At 42.1% G+C, this 18,263-nt stretch overlaps 1 protein-coding gene across 4 annotated transcripts in view; it reads right to left on the bottom strand.

Annotated features, from left to right (window-relative positions):
- Kat6a (K(lysine) acetyltransferase 6A) overlaps positions 1 to 18,263 on the bottom strand; it is an 83,818-nt gene that overhangs the window by 6,910 nt on the left and 58,645 nt on the right. For all 4 annotated transcript variants that reach the window (XM_006509113.2, NM_001081149.2, NM_001364449.1 and 1 more), the window contains 8 exons: positions 16,910 to 17,025; positions 12,694 to 12,835; positions 10,908 to 11,069; positions 9,880 to 9,973; positions 6,903 to 7,134; positions 5,972 to 6,185; positions 3,636 to 4,235; positions 552 to 870 (listed from right to left, as the gene is read on the bottom strand). In XM_006509113.2, coding sequence (XP_006509176.1) covers positions 552 to 870; positions 3,636 to 4,235; positions 5,972 to 6,185; positions 6,903 to 7,134; positions 9,880 to 9,973; positions 10,908 to 11,069; positions 12,694 to 12,835; positions 16,910 to 17,025 — 1,879 coding nt within the window. The remainder of the gene's footprint in view (positions 1 to 551; positions 871 to 3,635; positions 4,236 to 5,971; positions 6,186 to 6,902; positions 7,135 to 9,879; positions 9,974 to 10,907; positions 11,070 to 12,693; positions 12,836 to 16,909; positions 17,026 to 18,263) is intronic.

Here is an 18,263-nt window from a genome sequence, read left to right as displayed (position 1 = left end):
GGTCAGACCTCTGTATAGTGAGTCTTAAATAACAAAACAAGATAAACACAAAACAACGAGAAGGAAGAGATTACTCTGCGAGTAAACACCATCAGACGCATGGTTCAGGAAGGTTCCTGAACAGAGGGCAGAGGTCCCCAGGGATGCTCAGGTGGCTCCTCCTCAGTCACTCAGTTACCAGAGCTGCTGAGCACCAAACCTAGGCACTCAGCGAGCTGCAGACCACAGAATCCAGTACTCAGTTATGCCAACACCCTTTAACTGAGGATTCAGACAAAAACCTAGGCAACATTAGGTGAAAAGGAAGGCCTTCCAATAATTAAGATTTCCTGCAAAGCAAGAAGAGATCAGGTTAAAGAAGCGCGTTTACATGCAGACGTGACTATGGATAGATAAACCCCATATCTGCAGAGGTGGCCAACCTTTCCCCTTCCTGTCTTAGTGAGTTGTGTTCATTCCCAGCCCTTTGGGGAAGGAAGGGTCTGTAGTGATTACTTCTCTATTTTCAAAGACACACAGAAACTACTCTAAGGAACAGTGTGTAAACCTACCATCTGCGTCGTCTGACTCCTCCTCCTCCTCCTCTTCCTCTTTAGACGGCCTCTTGGAGGAGGACTGACACCTAAGGATGTCCTGTGAGGACAGGCAATGGAAGTACCCTCTGGGGAAGAGCTCACTCTCCTCCTCCTCCTCCTCCTCCTCTTCCTCCATCTCAAATGTAGGCTCCAGTCGTGGCATTGGTCTCTCAGAGTCAGAGTCTTCAAAAGGCTCATCTAACACCTCCGTGGTCTCAGAGATGGTCTCTGTGACTACACTGCTATTGTGGTGTTTCCGCTTGCGGACTCTTCGTCTTCGGTGAAGAATCGGTTTCTATGTAGTAAAGAAAGCAGGTATTTTATTTATAGTAATGAGCTTTTTTCCCTGCTTTAACATAAAAGTTTTAAAGCTTTGCAGAACTAACATATTTAAAACAAAGATGCAGTTTGCCAACAGATACTCTGGTAAAGACAAAGTGTTAAGAACACAGAGATGTGTGTGGTCAGTGAGGTGGCTCCACAGGTGAAGTTTCCTGTGCAAACTGGGCAACCTGACAACCTGGGATCAACCTTGGATCCCATATACAAGTGGGGGAACTAAATCCTTAGAAATGTCCCCTGACCTCTACACACCCACCAAGTGCAAGCCCACCAACACATACACATGTACTCTTACACACACTCACGCACGCACGCGCGCGCGAAGGGAAGGAAAGGGAAGGGGGAAGGGGGATGGGGGAAAGGGGGAAGGAGGGGAAGGAGGGGAAGGGGAATGGGGAAGGGGGGGAAGGGGGAGGAACAACAAAATCCGCACAGATTTTGGGCACTAAGGCCCGCTCTGATATGAAGAGCAAGTGTCCAGAGAGCACATGGTGTTGGTGCATCTTCTCAGCTCATCGACATTTTACACTTTACAGCGCCACCTGCTCTAATGCTAAAGTGCCTCAGAGACTACGCCCTCTACTTCTGTTCAAGAGCAAAAGGAATAGAAACATTCCATCTTATACATCACCATGCATTAGCAGATCAATAAATGTGCACGCCATTTGGGGAAACTAGCTAGAGCAGAGCACACAAACGCAGAGCAGAAATGCATTCACTTGACAGAGAAGAGAAAACAGCAGCACGGCCTGAGACTTGGCGCACACAGCACACACTGACACGGGGCTGACCTAATAGCTTACATAACACAGTGATGTCACCAAGCTACAGAGACAACAGCCCAGGAATGACTGAATCACATCCTTGTACAGAGGCTAGAAAGGTTAGCACTTATGCAAGGTCATACATCTAGGCCATAAAATAATCCTGAGCGTCCTTCAGTAAATTTTAAGACTGTCTAAGTACTTTGCATACAAGTTCACTGGCTGTTACAATATTTTTTGTGTGTTTTCTACACATTTACTTTTTTATTTACAATTACTTTTTAAATTTTATTTATGTGTGTATTTATGTACATGGGTACTTTGTCTGCATGTTCATCTGCACACCAGACAGTGGTGAGCTGCCATGTGGATGCTAGGAATTGAACTCAGGACCTTTGGAAGAGCAGTGAGTACCTTAACCACTGACCCATCTCTCTAACACCCAATACTAGTGTTTTTTACACAAGAAAATAGCATACTTGTTTTACCACATAAACTGGAGAAATAAACCCTAGGATGGCAAAGATACATTCTTTTGTTTTTGTTTTTGTTTTTGTTTTTCCAAGACAGGGTTTCTCTGTGTAGCCCTGGCTGTCCTGGAACTCACTTTGTAGACCAGGCTGGCCACGAACTCAGAAATCCGCCTGCCTCTGCCACCACACCCGGCTGCAAAGATACATTCTTTATGATCATGCAATCAACAGGAGAGTTAATCACTTTAATTTTTCTCTACTTCAAAATCTACTGAGAATTTTCAAGTTAGAGTAAAAATAGCTCTGCTCCTTAGAGAAGGGCTGATTCTGCAGCGGAGGCAAGAAATATTTCAGATAAATTTGTAGGACCTTGTACTATCAGAAAGCACTTAAAACAAAAGAAACTCGCCATGACGATGATACTGTGAGTATAAACAGGAGCAACACAACAAACATGGCCAGTGCTGGATGGGAGGCGCTAAGTTTAAAACAGTGCTACAAACTCAAGTACCAGGTCCTTTCTAATGGCGACAGCAGAAGGGACCTATGTAACCTATGCAGGTGCTCTGCTGCTATAGTGAGTAGCCACACCCAGGCTAAGCCCGATCTGCACTCATGCCTTTCCTCTTCCCCAGGAAAAAGGGGAAACAAAGTAACAGCAGCAGCAGAGAAACCCAGGAGGGCCAAGGCCAACAGCAAAGTGGAGTCCTCTACCTGACTCCCATATGCCACACAATACAATACCCACCAGATGATGTGATGAGACTAGTGCTTGCTTCTCTGCCTCCTTTGCCTTACTCTCAAATACATTACCTCATTCTAGTTAATGATGGATAACAGATAAAATACTTGAACTCACAACCTTCAAGGTCATACTAAAGACAATCAAAGTCTGAGAAATTCACAACCCAGAAGAGAATAACTAACATAACATGGAAAGTTCGGTGGGATCCTAAGCAGAGAAAGGCCACTGAGGCCAACGAGAACTCTGAATAAAGCATGGTCTGTACTAAGTAACGCCTATGTTGAACTGTGACGAATGTGCCTCACACAGGCACAGAGTCTGGAGCTTATGAGAATTTTGTGTTATGTCTTTGCATTAACGGTGCAAATCTAAAATACATTCTTAAAGGTCTTCCTTTAAACAGCCTTGCACTTTTTAATACCCCTGCTACAGAAAGGAATGACCTCGTGGCTCTGGGTGAGATAGCTGCCTCTCCTCTCCTGGCTGGAGTGTGGCAGCCTGCATTGTGACTGGCCTGGGCAATGCAGACCACAGCTTGGGACATGTCTGCCAAAAAGCAGTCAGTGCCACCGTACCAGGAGCTACACTTTCCAGGACTTTAGTTACTTGCCCTCGTGCGTCTGCACGAGTTTATGAGACAGCGCATGAGCCTCGTGTGCTCTACTGCAGAACTGCACGGCACAGCAAGCCACATAGCAAGCCTCAACTACAGAGGACGAACACAAAGATGCATCACCTTTCTTTTCAGTGTGGGCTTCGTGAGAATTGGTGGCGAGTTTGACCGGGGACTCTCTGGCTCTTCCTCCTCCTCACTGCTCTCGCTGAAGCCCCTAAAGACAGCCCTGTCACCATCGGTGTAGCAGCACGGAAGCCGGTCATTTCCTTCTGGCAATCGGCACTTCAGGGTCTCAGGGCTTTTCTTCAGCTGTCCTCGCCACAACTCAACGCTCTCACTGAACCTCCCCTTGGGGATGTCTGGTTTCCCGTCTGCTTGCACTTGAGGGGCTGCCAACTGCTCTTCCATCTCAGTGAACCGTTCTTGGGAGGTTTCTGACTTTTCCTCGCAGTCTCCATATTGCTCTTGAGAAGCGGATAGTGTCTCATCCACAAGCATCTTAGAATCTTTATCACCAAAGCGTTCTTGTGTCTTTCTGTTCTTCCTCCCACAGCGGCCCCTCCGAGGTGGCTGGCTATTTGCAGGAAGACTGTCCCGAGGAAGGGCCTGTTTGCTCAAACGTGAAGAACTGGCTAGTTCCTTAACTTCTGGCTTCTTGTCAGTTTCTATTAAAGAGGAAGACTCCTGATCTTTTTTCTCCCGAGACACAGACTTCCCCACCTAATTAAGGAAAACAAAACAAACAAAAACAACATTGATTTTTTTTCAGTCTGCTTGGTTAAGATAAGAAAACAGAACTTTGGAAAAAAATTATTAAGTATTTAATAGTTACCCTGAATACTCTTTCCCTTTGGCCACTTAAAAATGTATTTATAGTTAATTATTAGTTTACTTCTCATAACAATACAATGAAGTATTATGATGCTAGTCTCTAAATGAGGTAACCGGAGGCCCAAATTCAGAACTCTGACTCTATCTTGTGCTCATAACTACTAAAAAATGCCATCTTTGATATCAAAGTAAGTGTTTGTGATCTTATAGATGGTAGATGAGATTATAACATTTTATAGAAATGAAAAATTGAAAAACTAGGAAGAACAGGTTATAACAGTGGTTTTCACCCTTCCTAACGTTGCCACCCTTTAATACAGTTCCTCATGTTGTGGTGAGCCCCAACCATAAAATTATTTCATAGCTACTACATAAGTGTAACTGTGCTACTGTTACGAATCACAGTGTAAATATCTGTGTTTTCCCATGGTCTTAGAAGACCCTGTGAAGAGGTCATGACCACAGGTTGAGAGCCGCTGGGCTATAGGAACGTGCGCCAGGAGAAGAAGACATCCAAGAAATATGGGAAATCTTAAAAAAAATTTTGGATGTTTAATTTAAATTAAAATACAATAAAGTAGATGACTTTTTTTCCTCTCTCACCTATCAGAGGAGGACATAAAGGATGAAAGTGCTACTTTAAAAAAAGTCAAAGGAAATCCCAAACATGTTATGTATAACCTGAAGAAAAATAATGGAACTGATACAGCTTATCATCCATCACTCACGCTCTGAAGGCATCTAAACATTCAGTGCGATTTCCAGTGTTCTAGTGAAAACAGATGTGTGCTTATAATGTCTTTAATGCTCTGTATTAAGGAAAATGCACTTTTATTTCATTTTAACAGCTGTCATATTGAAACTCAATTCAGAGTTTTTAATTACTATATAGCTTAGAATGTAACTCTTCCTGGTAAATAGTAATCATTAACACACTGTCAGAAAACTAATGGTTTCCTAGTGGTCTAAACCTTAAAAAACAAATGTAGATAAGAGCAATTTTCCTGAAATGTCTATCATTAAAAGAAACTCTGAAGTTCTAGTGTGAATATGTGCATGTACATGTTTGTAAATTTGTGAGTCTGTACAAGTTCTCTCTCTCTCTCTCTCTCTCTCTCTCTCTCTCTCTCTCTCTCACACACACACACACACACACACACACACACACACACACACACGGAGACAAGCGACAACCGTGGGTATCTATCCTTCCTTTTGATGTATATGAGTGTCATGTGGGCACCACATGCTCAGTGTCTAGCTCTTAGACTGCCATGACTGTCATGAGAACTGAACCTGGGTCCTCTGCAAAGCAGCAAGTACTCCCGATGACTGAGACATCTCTCCAGCCCCTGTACCTTTCTTTGTGAGATGAGGTTTCTCTGTATTTGAGACTCACCAAGGTTAACCTGTGGGGTTTCCTCCCATCTCCACCTCCCCAGCACTGGAGTTACACATAGGGGATATTGTGCCCAGCTTTGCAAAATGAGTCCCAGGGATCAAACAAAGTCTTCTAGTTTAAATATTTTCATCAACTAAGCATGTTATCTCCCTGGCCCTCTAGTAAGGATATTTTGTTTATATTATATTACATATATTTATAAAAGCCATAATAACCTTCATACCTTTACCCTGGTCTCTAGCTCTCTTTCTTGGCCTTGGGGCTCTTCTTTCTCTCCCTCATCGGCCTCCTCGTCTTCATCCTCGGAGACCACAGAATTGGAGACTATGACTGGAGTCCAGCGTAAGCACTCTGGATCTACATCTACAGGCCGAAGGTTCAGCTGCAGCTTTGCCATGTGATCCTGGATAAGTTTCTCCCGGCGGATAATCACAAATCTACAACCAGAGAAAAGTTTATAGCAATCAACAATATATAAGACATGATAGTGAACAGGGAGACACAACCCTAAGACCCTAGAGATGAGTGTTTTTCAGAAGCAGCTGCTTAGAAGGATGGAGCAGGCACTGTGAGCACAAGGGCTAGGGCCATCCTCGTGTCACTGTGACAGAGGCTGCTCATCCAGCCCCACTGCCCATAGCTCACCGGGCACTCCTCCCTGCTCCCCTGAGCCCCGTTCCTAGCCTTCTTTATTCACCTCAAATGGTTTGTAACTTGTGAGCTTCTCTGACCATTTTAAGCAAAAGTAAATTCTGTCCTTCCTTTTAACATGTATTTTACTTAGTGTCAGATATAGGAGGTAAACTAAGTAAAATGAACATATTTTACTTAACGACAATGATTTTTTAGAGCTGCTACTTCTTCACATTAGAGGGAGGAAGCTTCTTAGAAGATAACTAGTTAAACTCGAAGATGAACAATTCGGTGGCTTAGGGGCAAACCTCATAGAATAGAAGAAGCCTGTGTGTGTTCACCAGACCTGACCACCACAGAAAGAAGTGATGACCTACCTGGCCGCACAGATCCTGTCTGAGGGCTCACAGCAGGTATCCAGAGACTGATACCTGACTTGTGTTGTCACCTTTCCCATAACCCCTCAGCCACCTAGTCAACGTGATCACATGCATAAAATATACAGAGGGTGTGACACTCACTGGTCACTGCGGAAGTCCAGCATTCGTAGGTGGTGCAGTGTGGACGTGATGTCCTGAGGGCAGACTCCAGTCAGCTTGCTCAGCTTCTTGATGCTGATCTGCTTGTCATTTTGGTGATAAAGGCACTCCAGGATCACACTCTTCCAGTAAGCCATGTAGGAGAGACGACCTAGATCTGATAATGGTTTCTCAGGAGAGCCTGCTTGGCCTTCACGCTTTGATAACAAATAACCTAAGAAACCCAGGTTACAAATGTATCAGATATCTTAACAATAACAATATTTCTTTACACAACCAATCAAAGTACTATCATCAATTTTCCTTTCAAAGACAATTCCTTCAAAGATGGAGACTAAACTTGTAAATCTACTTTAAAACAATTCTCAGGGAAGATTATATGTTTATATATTGAACATTAAAAGCTAATAATATTTTGTCTATAGTCAATATGTCTTGTTAAAATATCCAAACTTCTAAAAACAAAATAAAGGTTTCTAGCAACAAGCTGTATGAGTAAGATTAAAGTAAAAAAATATTTAAATTTCCATGTACTACCATAGGGGACAGCAAAAATCAAATCAAATCAAATCTTTGTTTTATCTGAACCACTAGAGGGCGACACCTATCTGTGATCCAAGGACCACAATATGTGTGTGACCCAAGGATGCATTGGCTATGTGGAAGCCTACTAGGATTTGTGGCTTCTGCCTCTTCCAGCCTTGCTATGAGGTTTGTGCTTAGTCTTACTGTGTAACTTGTGAGGCCATGTTTGGTGGATATCTCTGAGAGGCCAGCTCTTTCTTTTTTTAAAGGGAAACAGAAAGGGAGTGGAGGGAGGGACTGGGAAGAGTGAAGGGAGAACAAGCAACAGATGAGGGGGGAGATTGTGGCTCCTCTGGGAAGGACTAGTGCACACTCTTTGCTGCCTCAAACTTGGGAAGCATGACTGTGCTCTGGGGAAGCATGCTATGGTATACTTCTCTAGTTTAGTACAAAGCTTTCAAGAACTGCAAATAAATAGAAGGGACAAAAGTTTTCAGAGAAAAATCACTGAAAATACAAACAGTAGAAAAGAAATCGCTTTTATCATTCAGGAATATTTAAAATCAGTCTAAGAATGGTAATCTAGAAAAATACATTACACAAGAAAAGGTTAAGATACAGTTAACAAACACACCTCAAAAATATTAACATGATTATAATATTTCCCTAACTTTGTTTGCCTTTGTGAGATAAGGTCTTTCTTGTGCAGCTAGGTGTGGCACCTGGGGGCCCAGCCTCCCTCCCAAGTGTTGTGATTAGCAGTAATGCAACCCCTATACCCAACCCCACATACACACATCACTCAACACAGTCAGAGGCAAGGAAAGCAAGCTTAAATGGCTCAGATGAGAATTACGTTCTCAGGACTAGAATCAAATCTTAAGTTGGGTCAGACACTGTAGCGCTGCAGTATTCAGGAGCCAGGGGCAGGCAGTGCTCTGTAGTTCCAGGCTAGCCAGGGATTCAGAGCGGAAATCCAAACAACAAAACAAAGTATCCTTACTTAGTGTTACTCATTATTTCTACATGGTGTCTTTTCAACAATTCTTCCCACTATCACAGTGATGTTTTGTATACGCTAGGTCCAGGGAGTGGCACTATTAGAAGGTGTGGCCCTGTTGGAGTGGGTGTGTCACTGTGGGTGTGGGCTTTAAGACTCTCATCCTAGCTGTCTGAAAGTCAGTGTTCTGCTAGCAGCCTTCAGATGAAGATGTAGAACTCTCAGCTCCTCCTGTACCATGCCTGCCTGGATGCTGCCATACTCCTGTCTTGATGATAATGGACTGAACCTCTGAACCTGTGAGCCAGCCCCAATTAAATGTTGTCCTTATAAGAGTTGCCTTGGTCATTCATGCCTGGTGTCTCTTCACAGAAGTAAAACCTAACTAAGACAGTCACTTTAGAACAGGACGCACGTTTCACCATTTCCTCTCTAGAACTGTTAGCTCTCACTTTCTAACTCAGATGAAATCATCTCCTGTAAGATCTATTTACTAGGGCATTTTAAAGCTGTGCTGTGTTTTTTGTTTTTTTTAAATTGGTAGAAGTAAACATACACATTTACTCAGATAATGGGACAAAGCAAACAGGCAATGCAGTGCTTCTCTATGGACGTCATTAAGTAGCTACACAGCAGCTATGCAGCATTCCTGATGTGCTGGCAATCAGCGTCACTGCACATAACTAAGTTCTACCAGAATTCAGCAATGCACATTAAAGACACTACCGTAGTGTGTGTGTGTGTGTGTGTGTGTGTGTGTGTGTGTGTGTGTGCAACTTCTAGAAGGTGGTTCTTTTCTTCTACCATGTGAGTTATTACAGGGATTAAGCTCAAGTCATTTGGCTTGGTAGCAAGTTCCTTGACCAACTAACTGAACCATCTTGCTGGCCCCCATAAAACTGTATTTGGCACTAGTTATAAAAAGATATTTTGTACTAAGCCAAAAGAAAAAGGACCATAGCTTTAAGTTTAAGAACCTGGGCTGGAGAGATGGCTCAGCAGTTAAGAGCACTGACTGCTCTTCTGAAGGTCCTGAGTTCAAATCGCACCAACCACATGGTGGTTCACAACCATCAGTAGAGCTACTGTGTACTCATATACATAAAATAAATCAATCTTTTACAACAAGTTTAAGAAGCTACCACAATAATGTGGTGAGAAATGGAGAGGCAACTCAGTGGGTAAAGATGACTGCTACCAAGCTAATGACCTGAGGTCACTGTCCAGGGCACACAGGCAGAGGGGACACTGACTCCTCCTGCATGTTGTTCCCGAGTTCCACATGCATTCTGTGGGACATAATAAATTTAAAGGTGGGATGGCGGGGGGGGGGGGGGGGGAGGGGAACAAAGAAATACAAGAAATCTTTAAATATACAAATCTAAAAATTCCCCCAGAGGATATAATGAGAAAATATGTTAATACAATCCTTACTGAAATCGATGAGAAACCTGCCGTAGCCCTTACGTTGGTATTGGGGAAGAATCATTATACAGGAGACATTGTATTTCTGTTGGCAGTGCTTTTCCTAGTGGAGAACAAGAAGGCAAGTTTTAGAACAATAGTCGGGTAAAGCCTATTGAATAGCAGTGCTAGTCACTAAAACAAAGACTACCAGCCAAAGCAGTCACGGGCCTTTGGGAAGAGCAATGCACATCAAGAAAGGCCACTGGGGGAAGGCAGGACAATGCTCATCACTACCACAGGTGCAAAGCAACCACCCCAGAAGGCGATAACAGAAAACACAGTGATTCCATCATCTACAATAACCTGCCACCAAAACCAAGTCCTGAAGCCCAAGCTCAGCAAAGGAATCAGGGCAGCCAGGGGTTGGCAGCCCCACGCCAGCACGGCATTTTTGGCAGCTCCTGCACTGCTACAGAGGGCAAGTTACCATGGACTACAGCACCAGCTCTACACAAACTATTCCTAAATGTGGGACACAAACACATTTTCATAAAGTAGCTGATTTCTTTTCAATCCTATTTAACTAGGAAAGTAGCCCAAAAGACCTGTTACAAAGCTAAGCCTTTCCAGCCGCCTGTTTTACACACTTAAAACTTTTACCATGGATTTGCTTTAAGTACAACTGTCAGATATTTTGAGTAGAAACTACACTTCCATGCCTAAAACTCCAGTTAGAGTGTTTCTGTTGGTAAAGAACCCAGAGGCAATGCCAGTGTTTACCTCACAGGCTCTACCTGTTATCACCATGGGACTAGAGGTCGTTTAAGAGTTTTTCCTCTTGAGTATTACCACAGTTCTCCTAGGAGAATAGTCTGTTCAGGGTTACTAGGCATCTTCTAGCGTTGTTAAGTTTCTGAATATTCCTTCTACTTCCTTTCTGAAAAAGCTAGAAGTTTATCTACAAGATTTTACATGTTGCTGTATCCCCTCCGAGAACTAGGAGATTATCCCAGATTTCTACATGAATTCAAACAATTTGAAACTGACATACTTACTTTAGAAAAGTAGCCAACAAGGTGGCAGCCCTTGACATCATTCTGTGTTAGAACATAGAAAAGAAATGGCTCCACGTCATAATAGAGTGTTTTGTGGTCAAGAAACAACTTTGCCAAGAGACACAGATTTTGACAATAAATGGTACTCACGTTCCCATCAACCTAAAGGGAAAAAACATACAAGACAGAAAGTGATCAGGAAACTGCTCTTTGGTTCTGGAATCATACATATCAGCTACGCACGTCACTAGGCACATTCTTAGTCTAGCCTAGGAGAAGTTGTCGGTGATCAGGACACACAGCCTCTGAAATGGCAGGATGACAGTACCTGCTGTTCTAAGTCGACCAAATGCATCTTCTAATATCCTAACGTCATCAAGCCTGAACAGATGAGGAGGGAGGTGAGAACCTAGATGTGAAATGGCTGTGTTGGTTTCCTAAAAGAATTAACTTCAGCCTACAAGCTTCATTTTCAAAAGTATTTTCATTTAACAAAAGATCTGAGTGTAATCTCGGCTGAAATTTACTCACTAGGTAAAGTATGCCAATACTGATATCCCAGAAGCAGCCTGGCACGGTACTGTCTCTGCCTACCATGAGGAAGCACAGCCACAGACAGAATTACAGAAAGTGTTAAGTCCTGCCACTCAGCAGTACCAGGCAGTGTCTTAGGTAAGCACCTGGCAAGGGCGACTCAAGGTGGCCAAGATCAGGAGCACGGTGCTCTGTCCACCCTGACACCCTGTGTCTTGGGCTGAAGTTTGCTCTTTTATGAAAAGGATGATGGGTCCCCATGTGAATATCCAGAGATGCTGCCACACAAACTGCACTCCTTGATGATCACCTAAACATGACTTCTTATAGAACACATACCTGCTAATATATGGAAATGTCAAGAAGCAATTTGCTCTTGATCACTCTTAAACCATCTGTATAATTCCCCTGACATTTCCAACTCCTAAGGGAAGTGTTCCCTTCTACTGATGAACTAACTTGCCATCCACTAAAGGAGACCGAGGAGATCCAGGTCATCTGAAAACCTATCACTACATTAAATAACAGGACCCACATACATGGACTCAATATCTGGCATTCAAACCATACAACTGTGGATCAAGAAGTTAAAGACCACTGTTAATGATAACACAGAACCTCAGACTCATGTATCACATGCCATCACTGTATCATCCTATTAGGATTGACTCATGATACTAAACACACTTCTGTAAAATATTAGTTTTGAATAACAGAAACACTTTGTTACTGTTGTTTTGGTTTTGGTTTTTTTTTTTTTACCCTGAGATTGTAACTCAGGTTGGCCTGGAACTTACTGTGTAGCCCAGGCTGGCCTCAACTTCATGGCAATCCTCCTGCCTTGGCCTTCTGAGATTATAGGTATAAGACAATATCCCTGGTTTACAAAGCCTTTCTAAATGCTCTACTTCACAGATTCTGAGATCTATTTTTATCACATCCTTGCATAACATAAAAACTGGCTAGCATTTTGTCAAGTGGGATCTCAAAAATCTTAATTAGCAGTATTTTTCCCTTCTAGTGCTATAGAGCATAATAAGTAAGATATATCACGACTGGTGTTTTGAGTCAGTGACATCAGAGTGCTTATTGTAAGCGCAGGCGTATGGAGGCAGCCGCGGTCCCACCTGGACTGCCTCCTCTGTTCCTCAGACCAGGAGCTATCTGACTCGGAGTGAGTGAACGACAGATGAGCACAGAGAGCGCTGGGTTTGAAATGGTCAGGAAGACAGGTACTAGACAGCTACCTTACCTCAAAGACAGAAATATTATTCTTTCGGTAAATCTCATTGGCAGGAGGATGGAACCAACCACATTTCTTCATGTGCTGCTGTAGAATAGTTCTACTTTTCATATATTTTAGACAGAACTCACAAAGATACAATTTAGGCAGCCTGCAAATGATAATTAAAATAGGGCTTTATAGTTATAAATCTTCAAACTCTCACGACTCTTAACTCTTCTGTGTCTCAGTCCCACCCATGTTAAAGAGTGGGAAGAACAGGGCTGGGAGGATAACGCGATGGTTAGCGGCACCAGTTGCTGGGCTTGACAACCTGAACCTGACTTCCCAGACAGGCATGGCAAATGGAGAGGAATGCCTCCCACAAGCTGCCCTCTGACTTCTATGTGTGCCACCCCCAAAACAAAAATAATTAACTTTTAAAAAGTGGTAAGAGTGTAGCATTTTTTCCTACAGAAGTAGGAAGGGGACACTCCAAACTTTAAGTAGCAGCCACCAACTAAATAGCAGCACGAGGGCAGAAGTGAGAAGTCAAACTACCTAGCTCAGGAGTTTTCCTATTAAACTAAAATTCCCTTTCTTTTTAAGTCAATCAACAGACCTGAAAAACCCCACATTGTTACCCCTGGAGAATCTCCAATAAGCAGAATAAAGCTATAGATTCCCGATTCCTTTCTTCCTCCTTCATTCCTGTCTTGATTTCAGGAAATAAGCTCTTGGATACTTACCAGGTGTCAGACTCTGTGTTAGAGACTTATACGTGTGTATGCACTGCTAGGCAAAGTAGACATGAAGTGTATACTGTAAAATCATACTTTTTAAGTGCTTTTAAGTATGAAACTATAACACTGAATATGTTTGGGGAAGTTAAGCTACACTGTATACCACATCCTTTCTGTCCCTAAAGTTCTGTTTCTATCCTTCCCTGGTTTAAACATCAACAAAAACAAATAACATTGTATGAAGAAACCCTGTTAGTCAAAATTTTGTTATTTTGGGCAGGGCATGGTAGTATTTGTTTAATCCAAGCATCCAGAGACAGAGGTAGGCATATCTCTGTGAGTTCAAGGCCAGCAAGGGCTATATAGTGAGACCCTAAGTAAAAACACAAAATTATCATGCTGGGCTGGAGAAACAGCTGTGCAATCCAAATTACTTGAGACAGTCTCGGCGCTAGGGGGGAATGGTGCTGGATATTTAGCTCAGTGGTAGAGAACTCACAAGCGCAAAGTTGCCCTGGGTTATGTTCCTATCTGTAAAAATAAAAATAAAAAAACAAAAGCTAGGTGTGGTAGTGCCTTTAATCCCAGCACTTGGTAGGCAGAGGCAGATAGATCTCTGAGTTCCAGGCCAGCCAAGTTTACATAGCAAGACCCTGTTTCAAAAAAAAAAAAAAAAAAAAAAAAACCCAAACAAACAAACAAACAAAAGATCAAAAAAAAAAAAAAAAAAAAAAAAGACAGAAAACCAAAACAAAACAAAGACCAAGTTAAAACTTAGGCTGTGCTGGTTTATCTCTGGAATCGGCCGTCATAGCATCCCTATGGCCAGACAGAAGACTAACTGCCCAGAAACTTTTGGGTCAGCTAGCCTTGTTTCAACAAGGTGGAAGGCAAGACCAAAAAGCTGTTTTCTGATCTCCACATTTATGGCATAGCACACACATGTATACATGCACACACATACACACACATGCTCGCATGCACAGACATGTACACGCACACATACTCCCACCCCTCTAAAATTTATTTAAAGAGGCTGAGCAGGAACACTACAACTTAGCATAACTTTGTCTATAAAACAAAAAGTGAAGAGGACAGAGGGCCAGAGACATATCCATCCTATGAGGTATCTCTTAAATGAAGCGTAAGTCAAGTCACAGATGCTACCTGTAATATGCAATATGGCTGTACGCTCCAGACACAAATGAGCCCACATTCTACTTCAGGCGCCTGTAAGATATATTGTCCTGAATATATATGTGCTGGACCAACGTCTGCAAATGGAGATAGAAATTCTCACTTCAGGTGAGCTACCCATGCTATAGTCTATAGCAGCAACTTTTACTTTCTTGTCTTCCATGTTACCTCAGCACTGAACAGCTAAGGCACTGTTTGGTTTCTTCTTCAATAACAGATCATGCAAATCTGGTTCTAGCAGTACTCTCATAGTCTGCTTCAAACCAAGACAAGAAGAGAAGTAAAGGGAAGTAGAATTTCTTAAGCTACTCTATTACATGGGAATCAGCCTTATTAAGACCACGACAGGACCTCACAGCAGAGGGCATTGTGAAGCTGACCTCTGAGTAGTCTGAGTGGAGGCTGCCCATGACGGTGATTTCTTCCCTGGGCCCATCCATGTCATATAGTGTAGATTCTTCCCTGGTGTGCTTTACGTTGGTTTACCTATCTGTGTGAGTATTAACGTATGTACACGAGACATACATTAATACTTAGACTGTATGCAGCACGCCCTAAAGCACAATCCTATTGTCCCTGCTAAACTTTTTCTCTCAGGATTCTTTCTTTTTTGTTTGCTACAAAGTTTTTATATGCCATGAGACTTGGAATTTGTTTTAAAGGTGTTTAGCAAGAAATCAATCTAGAGGCAATCTAGTATAAAACAGTAGCAAGAGACCACCAACTTTATTAAGAATGGAGGTTTATCATGTGAAAAAGGTATGATCTCTGGAGAGGGCTGGGAAGTAAGAGTGCTCGACCAGGACGGAGCTCAGGTCCAGAACCACAGAGCTATCTGGTGGGGCTAGTAGCCCACCTGATACTTCAGCTAGCAACAGGGGATCCCTGAGCAAGATGGCTAGTGAAGCTAGCTGGATAAGTGAGCTGGTTTTGATTAAGTTCTGTCTCAAAAGGGTGAGGTGAATTTGTCATACAGTAGATTCCCTATGTTAACCTTGGGTCTCTACACACACATGCACACTGGTGCATGAGAGCCCACGCACACATGTGAACATACATACACAAAGGCACACATACCACAAACACATTTTTAAAAGTCTAAGATTTCCAGGCATTTTACTCAACTCAAATTAAAAAGAACTCAGAAGAAAATCCACACAACTCAACTGAGTAGATGTATTTAGTTTCTAAAAACCTAATTGTAAGAATAAAAACAAGGACAGAGAACAACATCTGTAACTACTAAAGACACTATTAAACTGCTGGATATTTCTCATGGAGAACTAAAGAAATTACAAGGAATAAGGAAACATACAGGAAATGTCTGAGATTTGCCGTAAGTTCCTATCCTGTCTCTTTTATTATATTGGGGGGGGGGTGACAATATTTACTCCTACATTGAACCAGCCCCCCTCACAAACAGTTCTAGTAACAATTTTATCAAAATACATGGCAAAAATTTCATACGCATACTTTCAATGTCTTGTAAGACAAAAGTCTGTTACTGCATTCTCATCATCTCTTGCAAATATGAAAACTGGTTCTCTCCAGCCACTCCTCCCTTGAGTAGAAGAGCCATTGTACATGTTGTTTCAATTTATCTGCACTACAATCTCTGGACAGCTGACAGATTAATACATGTGATGAGCTTGCTTTAAAGTGGTGGTAATAAGAACCAAAGAGATGGCTTATTAGCAGGTAAAATAACCTAGGGTTTAATGGCTTGGGCTCACATGGTGGAAGTAAAGAGAAAACGGATCCCCCTCCTTTATCCACTGATTCCCACACACATGCTGGGACACACACACACACACACACACAAACACACACAAGCATCAATACAAAAACTTAAAAATACTAACATTTATTTCTTTCTGATCATACAAGATCATAGCTATTCAAAACTCCAAATTACCAAGTAGCAGAGTACTGTAGGAGTTGCTGAATTTCTTGAATTCCTTTTACATGCACATCACACACACACACACACACACACACACACACACACACACACACACACGGATCATACCTGAATATAATTTAATCTTTTCTTTAAAAAGTCAACTTAAGAGTTATTACTCATGATACTACCTTGAAGATAATATCACTGAGTCACTTTAATATGGTTTAGAGTTCCTAAAATAGCTTTGGAATATCAGACAAGGACATCTAAAGCTAGCTAGAGAAATGGCTGATCAAGTACACTGCTATCATGGACATCTGAAAGGTTTTCATGTAAAACTATGAATGGATGAAACACTAGCAGATACCTTCTAGTTCTAGCGTCTTCTGGAATCAGAACCTACCTTGAGTACTCCTGAGGGTACGGAGAGGAATACCAGGTGTGGATTTCATACTTCCCAAACTCAATGACAGAGGGACAGCGGACTTGTGGATCAGGGGGCCCAGTTACTCCGACCTTCTGTACAGTCAAGAAAAACATTACACATGTTAGCTAATTTAAATAGACTGACCTAACAACAACAACAATAACAAAATATTAATAATACTAATGCCCAGCATCTAAATGTCTTTCTGGACCCACAAGAGAACAACGAGAAGTCAAGCAGAAGCCAACAAATCCTAAGATGAGCTGTCTACTTAAATAGCAGGCTCACATAAATAAAGTGCTGGCAAGCCTCTTAAACCACCTGTAGCTGGTGTTACTGAGCTTTCTGTCTGTAGACTGGACACTTTCCTCAACTAAGCTTACTACTTTGACAACTTTTATTAAATAAACTGCTGGGTTAAGAGAACAGGGTGTTGAATACTCTTGTTAGCTAGCAACAAAACAAACGCCCTGTACTGATCCTCTAAGGACCCCAGAAAACCTCTTCTGACTTGGGAAAGCAATAGAAAAAGAGTATGACAAAGCAAGTACCAAAAACGTCGTCAAATTGTACCACGTGTGATTTTCGTCATTAGGAGCTGTGCAGTAACAAAATCACACTTTTAAAAAAAAAAAACAAAGGCCACCCTTTTCCTACGATTTACAAATGGAAATGGTCAACATTCCTCCCCTGTAATAATCTGAAGTGCATCGTCAAGAACTGAGCGGTGTTTGCAGCCTTGATGATTTGTTTTCTACACCAGAGGATCAAATACGAGCTACTTCTAAAAGGTTGAAAACATTAAATTCAAAGGCCTACTCGTTTGCTCTGCATACAATCAAACAACAAATTCATATATACGTGTATGTGTTCATCATGGACATTTTATAAATGTTGGCTCACCTAAAAAAAGGTGACAGAACTACAATTTAGGCTGACCAGATAGAAGTATTAATAGCTCATCACCCCCCCCCCAAAATCAAAATTATCTTTCAATGTTATGTTTTTAAAATCACCAAGAGATTAAAAATCCTCTCTTTGGAGTCCATACATACACATACAACAAAACTAAAAAGCTAAAGACTCATATCCTAAGGTTTGTTGAAAATGATTAATAAGAAATTAACCTCGTCAGCACAGCTGATTGGCAATTCCCTCGTTCCCCTTTCCCAATCATCCCCTTTCCTCAAAGGCCAAGGGACTCATCTCAGATTCTCATTGGAATACAGCCAAGTGAGACCAAGCTCTTTCTGAGGCGCCTTAAAACAAAAGGTGATTATCTTCTGGATAAAATCCACTGTATCACCAGTGAGCTCCAGGACTCCTCCGA

The sequence above is a fragment of the Mus musculus genome, chromosome 8, assembly GCF_000001635.26.
Source record: "Mus musculus strain C57BL/6J chromosome 8, GRCm38.p6 C57BL/6J".
NCBI lineage: Eukaryota > Metazoa > Chordata > Mammalia > Rodentia > Muridae > Mus > Mus musculus.
The sequence above is the reverse complement of the archived record's forward strand: the minus strand, read 5'-3'. Positions and strand labels throughout refer to the sequence as shown.